The sequence below is a fragment of the Egretta garzetta genome, unplaced genomic scaffold, assembly GCF_000687185.1.
Source record: "Egretta garzetta isolate BGI_Z169 unplaced genomic scaffold, ASM68718v1 scaffold713, whole genome shotgun sequence".
Taxonomy (NCBI): Eukaryota; Metazoa; Chordata; class Aves; order Pelecaniformes; family Ardeidae; genus Egretta; species Egretta garzetta.
In genome coordinates this window covers 840,651-855,278 of record NW_009259104.1, presented here as the reverse complement: position 1 = coordinate 855,278, position 14,628 = coordinate 840,651, and the positions used below count along the sequence as shown (strand labels likewise).

General features: G+C 41.8%; 1 protein-coding gene across 1 annotated transcript in view; it reads right to left on the bottom strand.

The window, feature by feature from the left end:
• Window positions 1-14,628, bottom strand: part of BMPER (BMP binding endothelial regulator) — a 153,784-nt gene that overhangs the window by 134,076 nt on the left and 5,080 nt on the right. The window contains exon 2 of the mRNA XM_009635303.2: window positions 13,911-14,047. Coding sequence (XP_009633598.1) covers window positions 13,911-14,047 — 137 coding nt within the window. The remainder of the gene's footprint in view (window positions 1-13,910; window positions 14,048-14,628) is intronic.

Genomic DNA, 14,628 nt, shown 5'->3' with positions numbered 1-14,628 from the left:
TAGAAATTTTGCGGTAGTAGCACAGTTTTTAAACTGGAAAGCACCAAAAAAACCCCTCTCTCCATTTAATTGAAGCAAGTTTTGAAATAGGACCAAAACGCTTGAGGAACAACAACCAAATAAAAATAGTAGCCCAAAAGAAAGCAACAGGAGTCTGTTTTCTATTATAAAATTATTTAGGCAAGAGGCCTCCAGACACTGCTGTTTTAATGAACTTGCAAGTAAACTGAGCGCTGACCCCGCATATGTTTTCTTACGTGATCTTGCCTGTGCTACACAGTGGTACTAGAAAAAAGAAAAGAGGAGGTTACTCACAGCGGTCTGCAGAGGGAAGTGGCAGCCCCCAGCTTGTTGGTCTGTACAGAGAAGAGTGGGAAAAGACAAGGACCAAGAGCATTTCAGCCAGGACTCCTTGAAGGGGGCAAGAGCTTTCGGGGGTCTTTTGACCCTGCCTTCAACTCACAGGGGCTTACTCCTTTTTGCTGAACTGCTCCGCGCTAGTAACATCTCGGAGGGGCAGCCAGAAATCCTAACTCATGGACAGCTCCTGGCAGCGGTCATCCTCAGGCGGCCTTCATCCAGTTGGTGCCAGCAAGAGAAGACTCAAGGACACGGGAGAATCTAGTCAGAAAAACTGATGCCACCATGATGTTTTATTTGGCAATATCTCATTTCTATGTGTTCCTACTTCATATCTAGTCAAACTTCTGATGGATGCAAAGGTTCCATCAGATGCAAAGAAAGAAGGGGGAATAAGCTGTCCTTTGTTGTGATCAACCTTTTTGCATTGACAAATTAAGTTTAGATTTTGACTTTCTAAACTTCATCTGACGCTGTAGCTACTACAAAAAAAAAGCATATTTTGACTTGTGGACTAAGCAAAAGCAATATGGAAGTCGTTGAGAGGAAACTAAAAGCCAAAGCTGTCAAAGTCACTTTCACAGTCCTTGAGCTGACTCTGACCATATTTTGTGGCCTGGCCTTCTCTGCTTTTGGGTGAGATGTAGCAGTCCTCATTCACAGCACTGATCACTTAGCCACACGACAATACCATTGCAGTCAATGAAACCACCCACATGAGTTCAGAGGTTTGAGCTGAGCTCTTCAGAGAGACACATGCACAATGCCCTATGTACTGGGTAGACCCAGTTAATTAAACAGTTATTTTTAAATGTTGCTCTGGAAAGACGTTTGCTGTCCAAAATAAGAAACTAATATTGCACAACCATTTTCTGCTTGAAAAATCCAGTGGTTAAAACATGTTTTTGCATAATCGTAGCCCTGCAGGGACAGTTCTCACTTCTGAAAAGCAAATTCCCTTCTTTCTGTTTTGCACATGTACAAACAAACAGATTCTGGTATGTCCAAATCTTGTGAATCTCAACTACAATAATACATTGAGTAGAAGCTATACAAGCAGATTTTTTTCCTCAGCCTGTGTTCCCTTCACTCCTTCCTTTCCCCTGCCCGACTTGCACTGCTGGAAGTAAAAAAAATACCTGTTTCTGACAAGTAAATGAAGCTGACATTAGAGTGAAACTATAAGGTGAATGGGGTATGTGCAAGCCATTTGTCATCTTGACAAAGTGATTTTCGGTCACCAGTGGGACACTTTAAAGACATCTGAACGGTTGGCCTTGACCACCAGCATTTCTTACGGCTTATAAAGGGACCCATGGGACTGAGAACACTACCTGCTTTTGGAAGTGACTCCTGCATCTCTTGATAGATGTAAAGGCAGTGTGATATATCAAGTGCCATTAAGATCTTTGCTAGCACATTATACTTACATAAGTATGGAGCACAGATAGCATCTTGTTAACCCAATTAATGAGACTCAAATGTCAGGAAAGGGATTATGCCTGGCTGAAAGTCCACAGTGCTCTCGAGGCAGCCAGAGATGGTTTCATTGTGTGGGACAGCACTGTTCTCTTTGAAGAGCAAGAGCTCAGACAGCAACGCTACTACCCGGGCAGCCGGGGGAAACCACAGAGGAGTCGGAAAGATGGTCTGAAATCCAAAGGTTTAGCACCTTTAGCATAAGAAGGGCTCTTTATGATGAGAGACTCAAGTGCTGTGTAAAAAATGGGAACCTGGGACTGAACTGAAGAAAACTAAAAAGTAAGACCTGAGGTCTTAGAAACTTAATTTTTTATTAACTGTACCTTCCTCTGCAACGAGAGAAGGATCTCATTGCCAAGTCACAGCCCAATCTGGGTTGGAAGAGGAACAACATTTCAGCCAGTCTGTCCACACTGCTGTGTTTTGCACGGGCAATTGAAATGCACTTCTCTACCCTGGAGAAGAGCAGGAAATTTCCTGCCCAAGATGAGATCACTAATTTCTGCATCAATGACTCTTGGTGTACTTTACAATAAACTGCTTTTCTCCCACAGCCTCCAACTCCTAAGCTGTATGACATAAAAGGAGATGCTCCTGTCACCCAGGTCACAACAGTGAACCCTGAAGGGCACAGAATAAGGTACTTGGCCCCAAAACAGAGAGAGGGGTTTAGGGTACAGCCCTGTACTCAGAAACTCCTGTCAGCTCTCTGCTTGGCATGTCGGCTGTAAGAAATCCCTGTTCTGAGTTGTCTTCTCAATGGAGGAGACAAGACAGTTAGCACAGGCTGCTTGAGCCAACAGCCCAACCTAACCACTATCCAGTGGGTTAATCTAAATCCTTCGATGGCAACAGTACCTTACAGCCACAGTCACAAGTTGTCCACAAGTGCACGGTAGTAATACTGTCTCCAGAAGATACTTAAAATTCTTTTAGACCTCTGGTTCCAGAGTCATACACAGCTTCCCTGGAGTCACTTCACATCCATGTTCTCTCAAGTAAAGCTCTGTCTCACCAGTAGTTTTTGTGCTGGAAGAGGTAATACCCAGCGAACAGGTTGGAGCTGCCTACCCGTCTCTCCAGATGGATGCCCTCCAGTGAACCTCCCTTTTGTTGTAGGTGATTTGCTTTCTTTTTCCCTTTTTGGCTCCCACCTTTGTACGTTTCCATGTGTGGACTGGTTCGATTATGCCAAGAAACCTGATGGCATCAAAGATACTCACTTTATACTAAAATGATTACATACAGTTTTAGGCACCGAATATATACCCTTCTTGTAACAAGAAGTACATAAAACCACTCTAATTTTTACTACCATGGCCTAGAGTTTTAGATATTTTTAAAGTTTCCACTACAGATTGATTTTTGGGTCAAATAGGTTTTGAAATAGGATTGGAAACCTTACCAAGTTAAATCGGACATACACAAACATTTTTCCAGAAGCTATACAAATTGTATGCTTCTTCTATTTCCTCCGTGTTTTCATGGTAAAGAAGCTCTGGTTCAGTGTTGGTGCACTATTCTGCATCCTAAATATCCACATCAGCAAGTTTCTCCAGAAATGCTTAATGTGTTTAGACCAGAGACAAACTATGCCTCAAGCGTACCTCTGTTAAAAAGGTTTCTTATACTACTGCACTGTCAACATTTTAATGTATAATGATTTTAATTGTCCAGCATTTTTTTATCCACTGCTTACACAAACAAGCCACCACCCCCCCTCGCTTGCACACTTTGCATTCTGCCTGCCAACATAATTTTATCCATTTATCTTAATCAAAAGCATTTGCCAGATTGAATCACCAATCCGCCTAACCGAGTTAACTATTTGCAGGGGGGGGGAGTGAAGTGCTAAATATGAAAATAATCAGCTATGCACTGCCATATACAGAAACAAATACTGTCACCAGCAAATGATCAATGGTCTCACTGTAGTAGGAGCGCCAGCTGCTCTTATCAGTATTTTGGATCCCACAGGCAATCCTTCAGCTAATTGCCTTATCTCAAGCCCAGCCACCCTGCCCGGCTCCTTCCTGCCCCAATGATTTCCAAGCGGCACAGCCTGCAGGTGTTTCATTAACTGGCACAATCAGATCATAACCGCTATGCAGCCTTAGAGCAGTCATTTATCAGCTCTTTCCCCACTCTCCCAAACCATGTCTCAACTGCACATCGCCACCCAGACAGAAAAAAGGAGGAGACCACCTCAGGACAATCAAGGTCTGTTATTCTTCAGCCACTAATAAATCATAAGACAAACCAGAAAAACAGATGCAAACGTATGACTGGCCATCAGAATACACTTTGATGGTTCCAAACCTTGGGGTAGATCCAATTCCCATTGAAGCCACTTAATATAATTGAATATAAAGATGTCAGGAACCTCTAAAAAACAAAGTGAGAAAACAAAACCCAAACCACACAACTTTTAGCCTATGAGCTGTCAGAAATCTGATTTTCCTGGCCAAGGTTCTAGGACACATCGGTTTGCATCCCCCCTGCCCAGGTGAGGAGGAGTGTGGAGCTGCTGCTTCCATGCCTCAAGCAAAATCTACAAAAGAGGAGGTGAGCCACACCATGTACCATGCCAAGTAGAGAAAGGGGCAATTGAGGGAACCTGGGGTTATTCTGAACACCTTAACAGCCCAGAGCTGAGCGATACCTGGTTTCTGGTTTTCAGTGTGAAGTAGAAATGGCAGTCTTCAACTTCTCAAGTCTGGCACAGCTCTGGACATCGAAATCAACACAGTGCTCAGCACAGAGAAATTTAGAACTGAAATAGAAGCATCTGTACAATTGAGGAATTTGTACTAAATATCTGATGAGCAAGAAGTTTTAATGCTTCAGGTTGGGGTTTATGCATACACAAGGCAGGGTCACTACCACGCAACTGACTGCAGGTGCCCTGTGCGAACTCGACCTGCTCTGGAGCAAAATGCAGTGTAACCAGGTAAGCACAGCCCTAAGCAGAGATAAAGAAGGCCTGATTCAATCTTCAATATTGAAGCTTTGCAAAAAGGTTTATTTAAAACAAGGACTCAGAAAAGCAGGGGCCTCAATTTGTTAGGGGAAAATATCAGACCATTCGCATAATTTTTCTAAATGACATTTTATCACACATCCATCCTCCGTGCTCACAAGAACAAATAGATCTCCAACTCTAGTACTATTTCATAGCACTGCCTTTTGCAGTAGCACTTTACAGCACAAACATGTAATGCATCCCTCTCTGAAAAATCTAACATATAATACAAAAAATGAAAACTGTATCCAGGAGGTTGATGTGTAGATGGATGAGGAAACAAGTAAAGAAGATGCAAATCATAGACGATACATGAAGACATGTTATTTTTTTCAGTGTGGTAGACCTAATTTAACAGCACATTTTAAACCACTATCTAGAGCAAGTGGATTCCAGGCACAGGAGAGGGGAAAAAAAAAAAAAAAAAGCAGGGAAAAAGTCCAATAAATAAATGGGAGAGATGGGGAAGTGAAATCCAGGTCTCAGAGAGCACACAAAGTCAGCTCCTGGGGATGACAAGAAGAAATGGGGTCCATGCCGATACTCGGACCCAGATCTCAGCACTTGATTCAGTTGGATGCAGAATGGTGCACAGAGCTCAATCTGACAAATGGTCAGACTAGGAATTTTTCAGCTGCAGCTTAATGCATAAGATGAAGAGGCCAAGAGGCCTCAGAGGAAGTAATTACAGCAGTTATTAGGTACAATATGAGCACGTACCGCTACGATAGTCATTTTAATAGTACTATTACAGGTAAAAGCTTTTATACAATATTGGGTTTTCTTCACAATGGCCTTTTATTTGAGCATAAGCTCAATATAAAAAGGTTGCATTTTCATTTGATTTTTTGGTTGTTGCTTAATATTTTTCTTCCCTCAAAAATTTCTATTAAAACATGATGGGGAAATAAAACCAGATATTTGGTGGGGAAAAAAATATCTATTTTTATATAGCAGCACAAAGCAGAATAGCAGAAGTACTGACACCGTGAACCATTCACTTACAGGACCATAATTCTTAAAAAGACCATTAACAACTCAATGGAAGAAACTTGAAAGCTAATAAAAACTATATACAGGTAACTGTATGCTTTTAAAATGCCATTTTGATATTGGACCAGCTCTTTAATAATGTTTTTCTTATTGGCAATAAAAAAGCGCCTTAACTTAGCCTGATCCATTTTGCACTTATTGTAGACACATTCCAAAGACATTTGCAACGTATATTACATTTTTCCATTTAGTTTATGGCATTTTTGTGCCCTTCATATTTTTCCACATATTATTTATACATTTGAAATATATTCTTTTGTATTTGAGTTCTCGGATCCTTTAATTATGCAAAAGAGAATCTCATTTCCCTACTTGATGGACTGGGTCTTCACCATCGTTACAGTGACATATCACCAGCTCTCCTCCAGGAGGGTTTTGCCAAGACCCATAATCGGTTCGGTACTGTGTGCTCAACGCAGCTGACTCTATGTTAGAAATGTGCAAGTAGTGAACTCTTCACTATCCCATGTGGCCTGAGAACAACATAAAATAGCTTCTTCAAGCCTGCAGTTTCCAGAGAGGCTTCATCATAAGCTGTCTCATATGACTGTGCCTCATGTCTCCAAACTAAATGTCACGATAAAGCATAGCGAACTGAGGGCAAACATACCTGTGTAGGAATGTGCTACGCTCAGGCAGCTCTGGGATGTGAAGGAAGGTGCAGAAGGGGGACTTCAAAAGGTCCGCAGATGGCACAGACACAAAACCCAGCTATACAATCCATACTCGTTCCTCAGAGGAGAAAATTAGATGAGATGTTGCACATGGTACTACTTGGCCGGGGTGGCCATATCTGTATATGGGACTAAACTGACTTGAACATTGCCTCAAGACTGCTGGTGGAAACTCAGAGAATCAAGCTAGAGTAACCATCTTCTACCATAGATCGTGTTTCATTCTAGGCCAAGGTCTTGTCTGCAAGTGTTGCATGAATTAAGAACAAGTACAACTGAACCTACCTGAATCCTCCTTCAGGAGAGCCTACCAAAGCAATTGCCTCCGCAACAGGTAATTAACCAGCTCTGGGCTCTTGATTCAATTCACTTCTCACTTGCAAAACCATCTTCATACACACACACACACACCAAGAGCTGCACCAGACATGGAGTTGCGACTGGGTTTTAGTTTGGGGGTTTGTTTTTGGGGTGGGGGGTGCTGTTTTTTTCATTTAAGAGATGGCATATACATCTGTATCTTTTTAAAACTGGATAAAAACTAATAAAGCTTTCACCATGTTCAAGCATATTTGTGTTCCAGGAACCCTTCATAAACCGATCAAAACAACATTCTCTTTTGCAGTAATATGGGGGTGAAAACTACCAGTACACTACTGTATCATAGGCTTTTTTGTCTCTTTCTTTGTTATTTTTGTGGGTGAAGAGAAAGCTGATTATATTATACAGTAATAAAGACCAAGAATATTTAAATTGGAAGAAGATGCAGTCTTGGTAGATTCTGTAGTTGATGTATGTAAACTATTGAAATTAAATTAAATAAAATAGGTATGAAAGAATTGTTTGATGATTTATTTTTTTTTTAATATGCGCTACTCCACTAAAAGTCATCTGGGCCACATTATACCTTGACGCAACAACAATTGAATCCTGATGTACTAAAACACTGCCATCTTCACCGAACATGTGTCAAACACTTGCTCTCAGGCTAGCTATGCACTTTCAACTTGCGTGCTGTGCCACAGAAATCAACTATGCTATAGGTAAAGAACCCCAGCAAATCTAGTAGCTTTCTTGTTTTAGCCTGCAATGAGGAGATGGAGGGGTTTTGGGGGGATGGGGGGCATGCAGGGAGGACCAAGGGTAGAGACTTGCACTCGGTTTGACTACTCCGTCGGTTCAGCCTAGGTAGAACACTAGGTCTTATAACGACGAATTTAACATAATTTTTTATGAGCAAAAGGTCAAATTCTACATTGCACGTTTGGATTTAAAAGCGGAAATTTAAACTACAGAATGATGTTTCATAGTGAATAAAACTTACGCCAAGCAAAGCTCTGATTTCTAGTTTCCTGAGCTCCTGTCTCCAAACTTTTCTCAGGTTTCCAACACTTGGTTACACTTTCTGGCTCACATTTATTTCCTTCTGTTCTGGATTTAGGTGATAAAAGGTTGAGACATATGATTACCACTCCTCAGGTGCAGTTGGCAAGTTTGAGGCACAGGCATGAGGGAAGTGAGGAGGAAAAATGTGGGGGAAATGGCACTGGTTTAGATGTGGTTTGTCAAGATCACTACTGGCTTTTATCAGCTGTTTCTTGACACAACTCACTTTGTTCTAAAGTATTTTGGAAAAATAAAAAAAAATAACAAAATACCTCTCTCCCCACAAAGAACACACTGAAAATAAACCCCTTCATTCCCTTGAAAAAATAAAAAAGCTCTTGCAATGTGAAGGCCACCGTTAGCTGAGGTATACTTATCTATTTCCTTGCAGTACCTGGCTTCTCACCTGTCCCTTTCAGCTGGCATTTCTGGGCCATTCCCTTTAATACTACATCCACCATTGGCCAATGGATAGGTTATTCTTGGATCTCTGCTTGCTCCTGGCAAGGTGTTCAGGGGTCATGCAGATGATGATAAATGAGAATGAAACGACACGGCTCTCCTCACCACCACTGGCACCACCACCTGTCATCATTGTCACTGCTGAGCTCATCTCACCTTCAAAAAACTCAGCACTCAGAAGTTTAGTTCAGACTAAGTTAATTCTGTGGTGTTTTTACATTCTCATCCTATAATTATGTACAGGTTCTCATTTCACCTATTTCCGATGGACTGCAGCGTTTTTATGTCTTTTCCACGCGTATGTTGAAATATATGCTTCTTGAAAGCAAATGCCATAATATCAGGTGTGAGCCTACTTCTATTTTGAGTTTTAGATACCTTCCAGCCAAAAATCTGTACCAACAAAAACTCTTGCTGCACTTGATCATTTACCGTACTTGTACCAGCATTGAACTTAAATATTCCATGCCTATTTTATATGCTGACACCCATGTAAAAGAAATCTAACCAAAAGTTCTCCCAATACTCCATTAATAGCATTTTCCCCCTAACATTTCAAAATAGCCAATATATATCTGCGCTACAAAAAGTCCAAAACTTCGCAAAACGTGCTACATTTTCACATTTACGAAGTTTTGTTTCTACTAATAGAAATTCAACCATGCCTCCGCTACCTTCAGCCTAAAATTTTCACATCTGAAAAACAAAGATCTGAATCTGTCATACATGACATGTTTGGGTTCCTCAAACCGCACAAGGTGTGTGAAATGCTCCTGTGGATTGGAAAAAACCCCTCATTTTTCCACAGATGTGGGAGAATATTTTTAGAAGAGAATTTTTGCATTAGGTAGTGTAGTTATAATAGCTTGTGGTCTTAAAGTATTTAATAACTGGAATAAAATAATCCATTTCTCAAACTGAATCAATATAATTCCATTATGAATACCATCAGGGTTATATATTTTTACCTATAATCATCATTGCCAATTCAGACAAGTTCTTTAAAACCTTAACTTTTTACGGTCAACTTCATAAGCCACAGTTTCACTACTCCGATTTTCAGAAACCAGAAGGACATGAAATTCTCTTTCTGTTGACCACTAAGCATAAAATAATTTCACAATCATATGTTCTCTAACTTTTTTTTGTACTGTCAACGGCTACATCATTATCTGAAGTAATAGTTCTGCTTCACAGTGTTGGTTGTCTTTGTCCTTGTTACTGCCCATCATCCAGCATTCCCTTTCAGTTGTTCACCTTCCTCTGATATAGACCTTGCTGCAGCTTAGGGCATTTTCCACCCTTTCATCAGAGAATTCTTTAGCTATAAACATGGCTGCAAATGGGACCCTCAGCCATGGCACTTCACAAGTAGTCCGTCCTTCACTTTTTACGCAACCTAGCTTCAAGAAAACCAATTTTCCAGTGCAACTTCTGTGTATCTGTTTTAACCATTAGCTCTACATACTAAGGATGCCAGTGCTTTCTCCAGTTTCTGTATTTAACAGCATGTAAGGCAAATGCACGAGAAAGCACGTACTTTCACTTGCCTTCAGGCTGCTTTGTGCTATTCCAGTATCTCAAACCATGGAAACTATGGAAAGCCAGGTGGCGTGGTAGCTTTCCGGAGATAGTGTATCTCCTCGGAGGTGCGGAACCACAGACTTTTGAAGTGGAAGTGGGCAGAAGACCAAAGCACGCTAGCACTAACAGCTTTTTGCAGATAGCAACAGCAAGTCATAAATCACAGTTCTCAAAGCCTCTGGATCACGAAGCCAGCTTTAATTTGCCTTTGCCCATCCATGCCTCAGAACAAGCTCAGGAGAGCAGACACACCAAAAACCTGGCATCTGTGCAGCTTGCCAGTTGTCAGAGAGGCAAAAAAATAAAACGAGTGTGTTCATACTGTGACTATACCACCCACATCCACTTGTAAAGTGAAAGTGCATGAAGTGGGAAGGGATGGCTTTGTAGTCAAACCATTAGACCAGGAGTTATGAGACCTGAGCTTTCATCACAGTCCTACATGAAATTCCTTGTGGATAAACCACAGTCTTTCTTTGACTTTGATGTTTTTCTCTCTAAATAAAAAAAAATGGCCACTTCTTGCAGTCAGCTGTAATTAATGACCCATTCTTTGCAGATCAAATTCACCCATGTTTATTAAGTGCTTAGAGATGATTAGTTGGACAGCAATATACCATTGCTAAAGTGTTGTAATTGTAAAAGCTCACATTGAAACTATTGTCTTACAGATGTTAAAAATGACCATTTTTATGGGCATTATTAAGACCATAAAGTAGAAACGTATAAATTACAAATTAGGGAACTCCAGATTTTAGGCATAGTGGCTTGTTCAGCTGGTCCTTCTTGCATACAGAGCTACAGTGTACATTTAGACACACACACTCCTAGTCTTACCTGTTTCCTTATATTAAGGGCAAGCATCAGTGCTGTTCCGTGCACTCCACCACGTTTCGTTTCGACAAGTAGGGAAGTCCAAAACAGATTTATCTCATGGTGGGTGTGGTGCCTTTTTATTGGAAAAGCATTACCTATACTTTGGAAATGAATTATTTACTATGTACTATATACGAAATCTCCAGCACATGTCCCCCAGCCCAAATTCCTGTGTCACCACCACTTCTCTTTCCACATGTTACAGCAGATGCTTAAGAATGAACTCATCTTGTTTGGTAGCTAGACTTGGCTGCCTCAAGAAGATCCCCACCAGCATTCCTTTTGCATTCAAGATTCAGGGCTCTGTGTTACCAGTAAGTCTGAAAAGGGAGGCTTTCTTAAAGCAGCACCCCCAGAGTCTGCTCTGCCTGCCTTGTTCCTGTTCATGTTCCTACCATGAAAATCAGTCCTCCCTGACTCTGCCAATCAATGAGAAAAGACAACTTTTGGTTGTGGTCTTCCTACCAACACTTCTTAGTGGTGTATAAGGAACTGCATTGGTAATTGCTTTCTTGCAGTCTCTGTTGCATTATTGCAACTTACCCATAACCTATGAGTTTCCAGTTTTCACCATTTCCTCTTGGAGTACTACCCCTTGCTCTGCCCTCCCAACGCATTTAGCCTGCTAAGAGAAAGCTGCTTTGCTTATTGCTGCCTGCCTCTTTCTCCCTTGCTAGGATGCAGCCCCATGCTCTGCAGGACATAACCTGCAGAGTCAGTTCTGTCAAACACTTGGTGATCTGGTTCCAGCATTTCAGTTCTGTCCCCTCTCATTTGTGAGATGGGAAAGTCCTGGAAGGATGTTATTTCGATATTCCTCTTCTTCCCAGAGCCATTCAGATTTCTGAAAATCATTCAGTTATTTATGGCAGCGTGCAGTCATGGAAACATAGCACCACTAGGGAAGACCTGCCATAATCCAATCCAATATTTCAGCTACTCGCTTTACTGGTGTTTTTAACAAAAGTGCCCTCTGTTGAATTTTCTGTCCTCTCCTGGGCAGCAATTGCTTCCTTCCTGGAACAGCTGATTACGCTCTCTTTTTAGTTGCTCACTTCTTCTGATATGAACATCCATCAGGTTTGCCCTTGATGAGTATGGCCAGTCTTCCAGAGAAAGTTCCTCGCTGAATTGCTATTAAACAATCAATGTTTCTAGTTGGATGTAAGGAAACCTGGTTCTTTCTTCCCTCCTGGTCACAAATCACCACACTGCTTCTTTCGCTTCTGCTCTCCCCAGACCTCTTAAAATCGATCTCTTCCCTTGTGGCAGGCCTGAACAAAGATTTCAGCAACCGGCTGTCCAATAAGTCATTGCTTTGGATGCTGCACAGAGTTAAAGTCAGTATCTCCAGACTGGTTCCCTTCTCCTCTACCAGGTCTCCCAGCTTCCAACTCAAGAAGCAGAGATCGCATTTATCCTTTGGCAGAAATAAAATGGAGCTTATCCAGTGCAGGTAACTGTGGTAACTCACTAGGCATCCGTATTCTTAATAAAACCTAATGTCCTCCTTGCACAGGAGAGAGCCAAATGCCCTCTGTTGCCGTTTCACTAAAGTATGCCCTACGAACTGCATAGATTTAGAGTTCTTACATCCAATGTTTTTTGCAGTTCTTCATGTTCATGCACTAAAAGGGTGCTCATTGATTTAATAAAGCCAAGGTCTAGAGAGATCTATAAATACAAGTATTTTACCCTGATGCATTATTGCCCTGATGCCCAAGACTGAACTTCTGCTCCTTCACAGATAAATTGCTTCCTCGCTGGTTAACACCAGCTTCCATTAGCAAGAGTGGTGGCAGACATATTTGGGAAGGTGATCCATGATAAAACACAGCTTCATCTCTTTTTCGGTTTTCCCTTTGATTTCTTTCCTCACCACATCCCATGCTCCTCCTTTCCCCCTCCCCCTCTACTCAGAAGAATCAATAACTTACTCTTTAACACTATTAGTTAAAAAGTTATCACCAAGTCCAACTCGAAATCTGTTGAACTCGGCGCAGCTATGTACATCAACCTTGGGGGGCTCAAGATCAGGTTCCTACAGCTGCCCAAATTGCCTCCTAAAAGGCAGTCTGAAACAATTCTTTAAGTCTTTTGTAAACTTATAATAATGCTGGCTAACGCTAATAATATTAATAGCAATAATAGATGAGGGGAAGAGGGTGTCTTGATATTTCAGTCCTAAAGTAGAACACATTCTGTACATTCAGCTACTCCATAACTTCCAAGATGTAAAACGCAGTGCTTTCTGGTCTATGCTTTTCTTTGCATTCAACAGCAAATTAAGGTTTATGGCTTTCTTTTAAATATATTGTATGAAGTTTTATTTAGAACAACTGTTTTTCAATACCCCCTAAGCCTTGGCTTGTCCAGCTGAATTGCTCCCAAAACTGCTTAACTCCGAAGCAGCGTTACAAAGAAAGGGAATGTTTCTCCCCAAAATGTGTATCAGCTAGCGACATTATTAACCACTGAATTCCCAGCGCAGCAGGCAGTGTCGTCCTTGGAACAAAGCGCTTTGATGAAAGCATCGCTTGTGCTTTCGCTGCCGTCTCGTTACAGCGCGCGTAGCCACGTCGCAGCCTTCACCTTGCACCCTTGTGCAGCTCCTCAGCCACCGGCGTGTGAAACGAAGCACGTGGGAGCTCGAAGCAGCAGCATTTCCAAACCTTACCCTTCGCTCTCTCTGCCCAGCTACGGGCAACGACTTTTGCGTGCACCCCTGACTTTGCGAAAACAGTTCTCCCTCCAAATTCACATGGTAAATACGGTTTCACAATGTCATGTTAAAGTCATGTACAGCTTTGTGCCCGAGAGTTTTAAAGTCAAAGAAATGATTGCCAGATCATGGATTGGATTACTTTCCATTAGCTCAGCTCTGAGATAACCTTGCGTTACATACAGGCGACAGAGGCACCTGAGATTTGATTGCGTGAAATATTCCCCTCTCTGCGCAGTTACTTTTAGTACAGGCCTGAGTGTTCTTACTATCTGAAATCCGAACTTACCAGGCAAACACACATTATACAAGGGTTGTCTGTGATAAATGGTATCTGCAGAATTTCCCCTTCATTTTCACATTTTGCAACGGATCCTGAAACAGAAATGAAAATTTTAAAATACTGACATATTTCAGTTCCCCCAGCTGGTTTTGGAAACTGTCCTCGCCGTACTCATGTTTAACCCCTGCTCCGTTCCTAGCCTTGGATTTTAAAATCACACCTTAATTTGCCCACTTTAGGCAAGCAAGGATGGTTCAGCGTTTCTGCGAGATTCCAAAGGGAACTGGGAAATGACTGGCCTTTTACTGCTGCATGAACCTAGACGCTCTTTGTGCCCCAGTTATAGCAAAGAAGGGCGCTTTTTCTCTTCTCAGATGATGTGTGGAGAATAACGAGCACTCCATGCAAAGCAGGATACTTCTGTACGGATAGATCCAGAGCCCGCTGAAATCAGCAGAAAGCTGTCCACGACACTGAGGACTTGGAGCAGGAGTACTGCACAAGCCCTAAACCAAGCATCCTTTCAACTCGTGACAGCCAACCGGCAAATGAGTCAAAATTAGCAGGCTGTCAAACGGAATCAAATTAGAAATAAATCCCTTTATGGCCCTAGCGCTGATGAGCCGGTATAGTGTTATGTTGGAATCGCTTCTCGAAATCTAATGGCTCCTCGCTTGCGCTAGAAATCGATTCAGCGTTTCCCTCCGTGCCCCAGATACCAGGA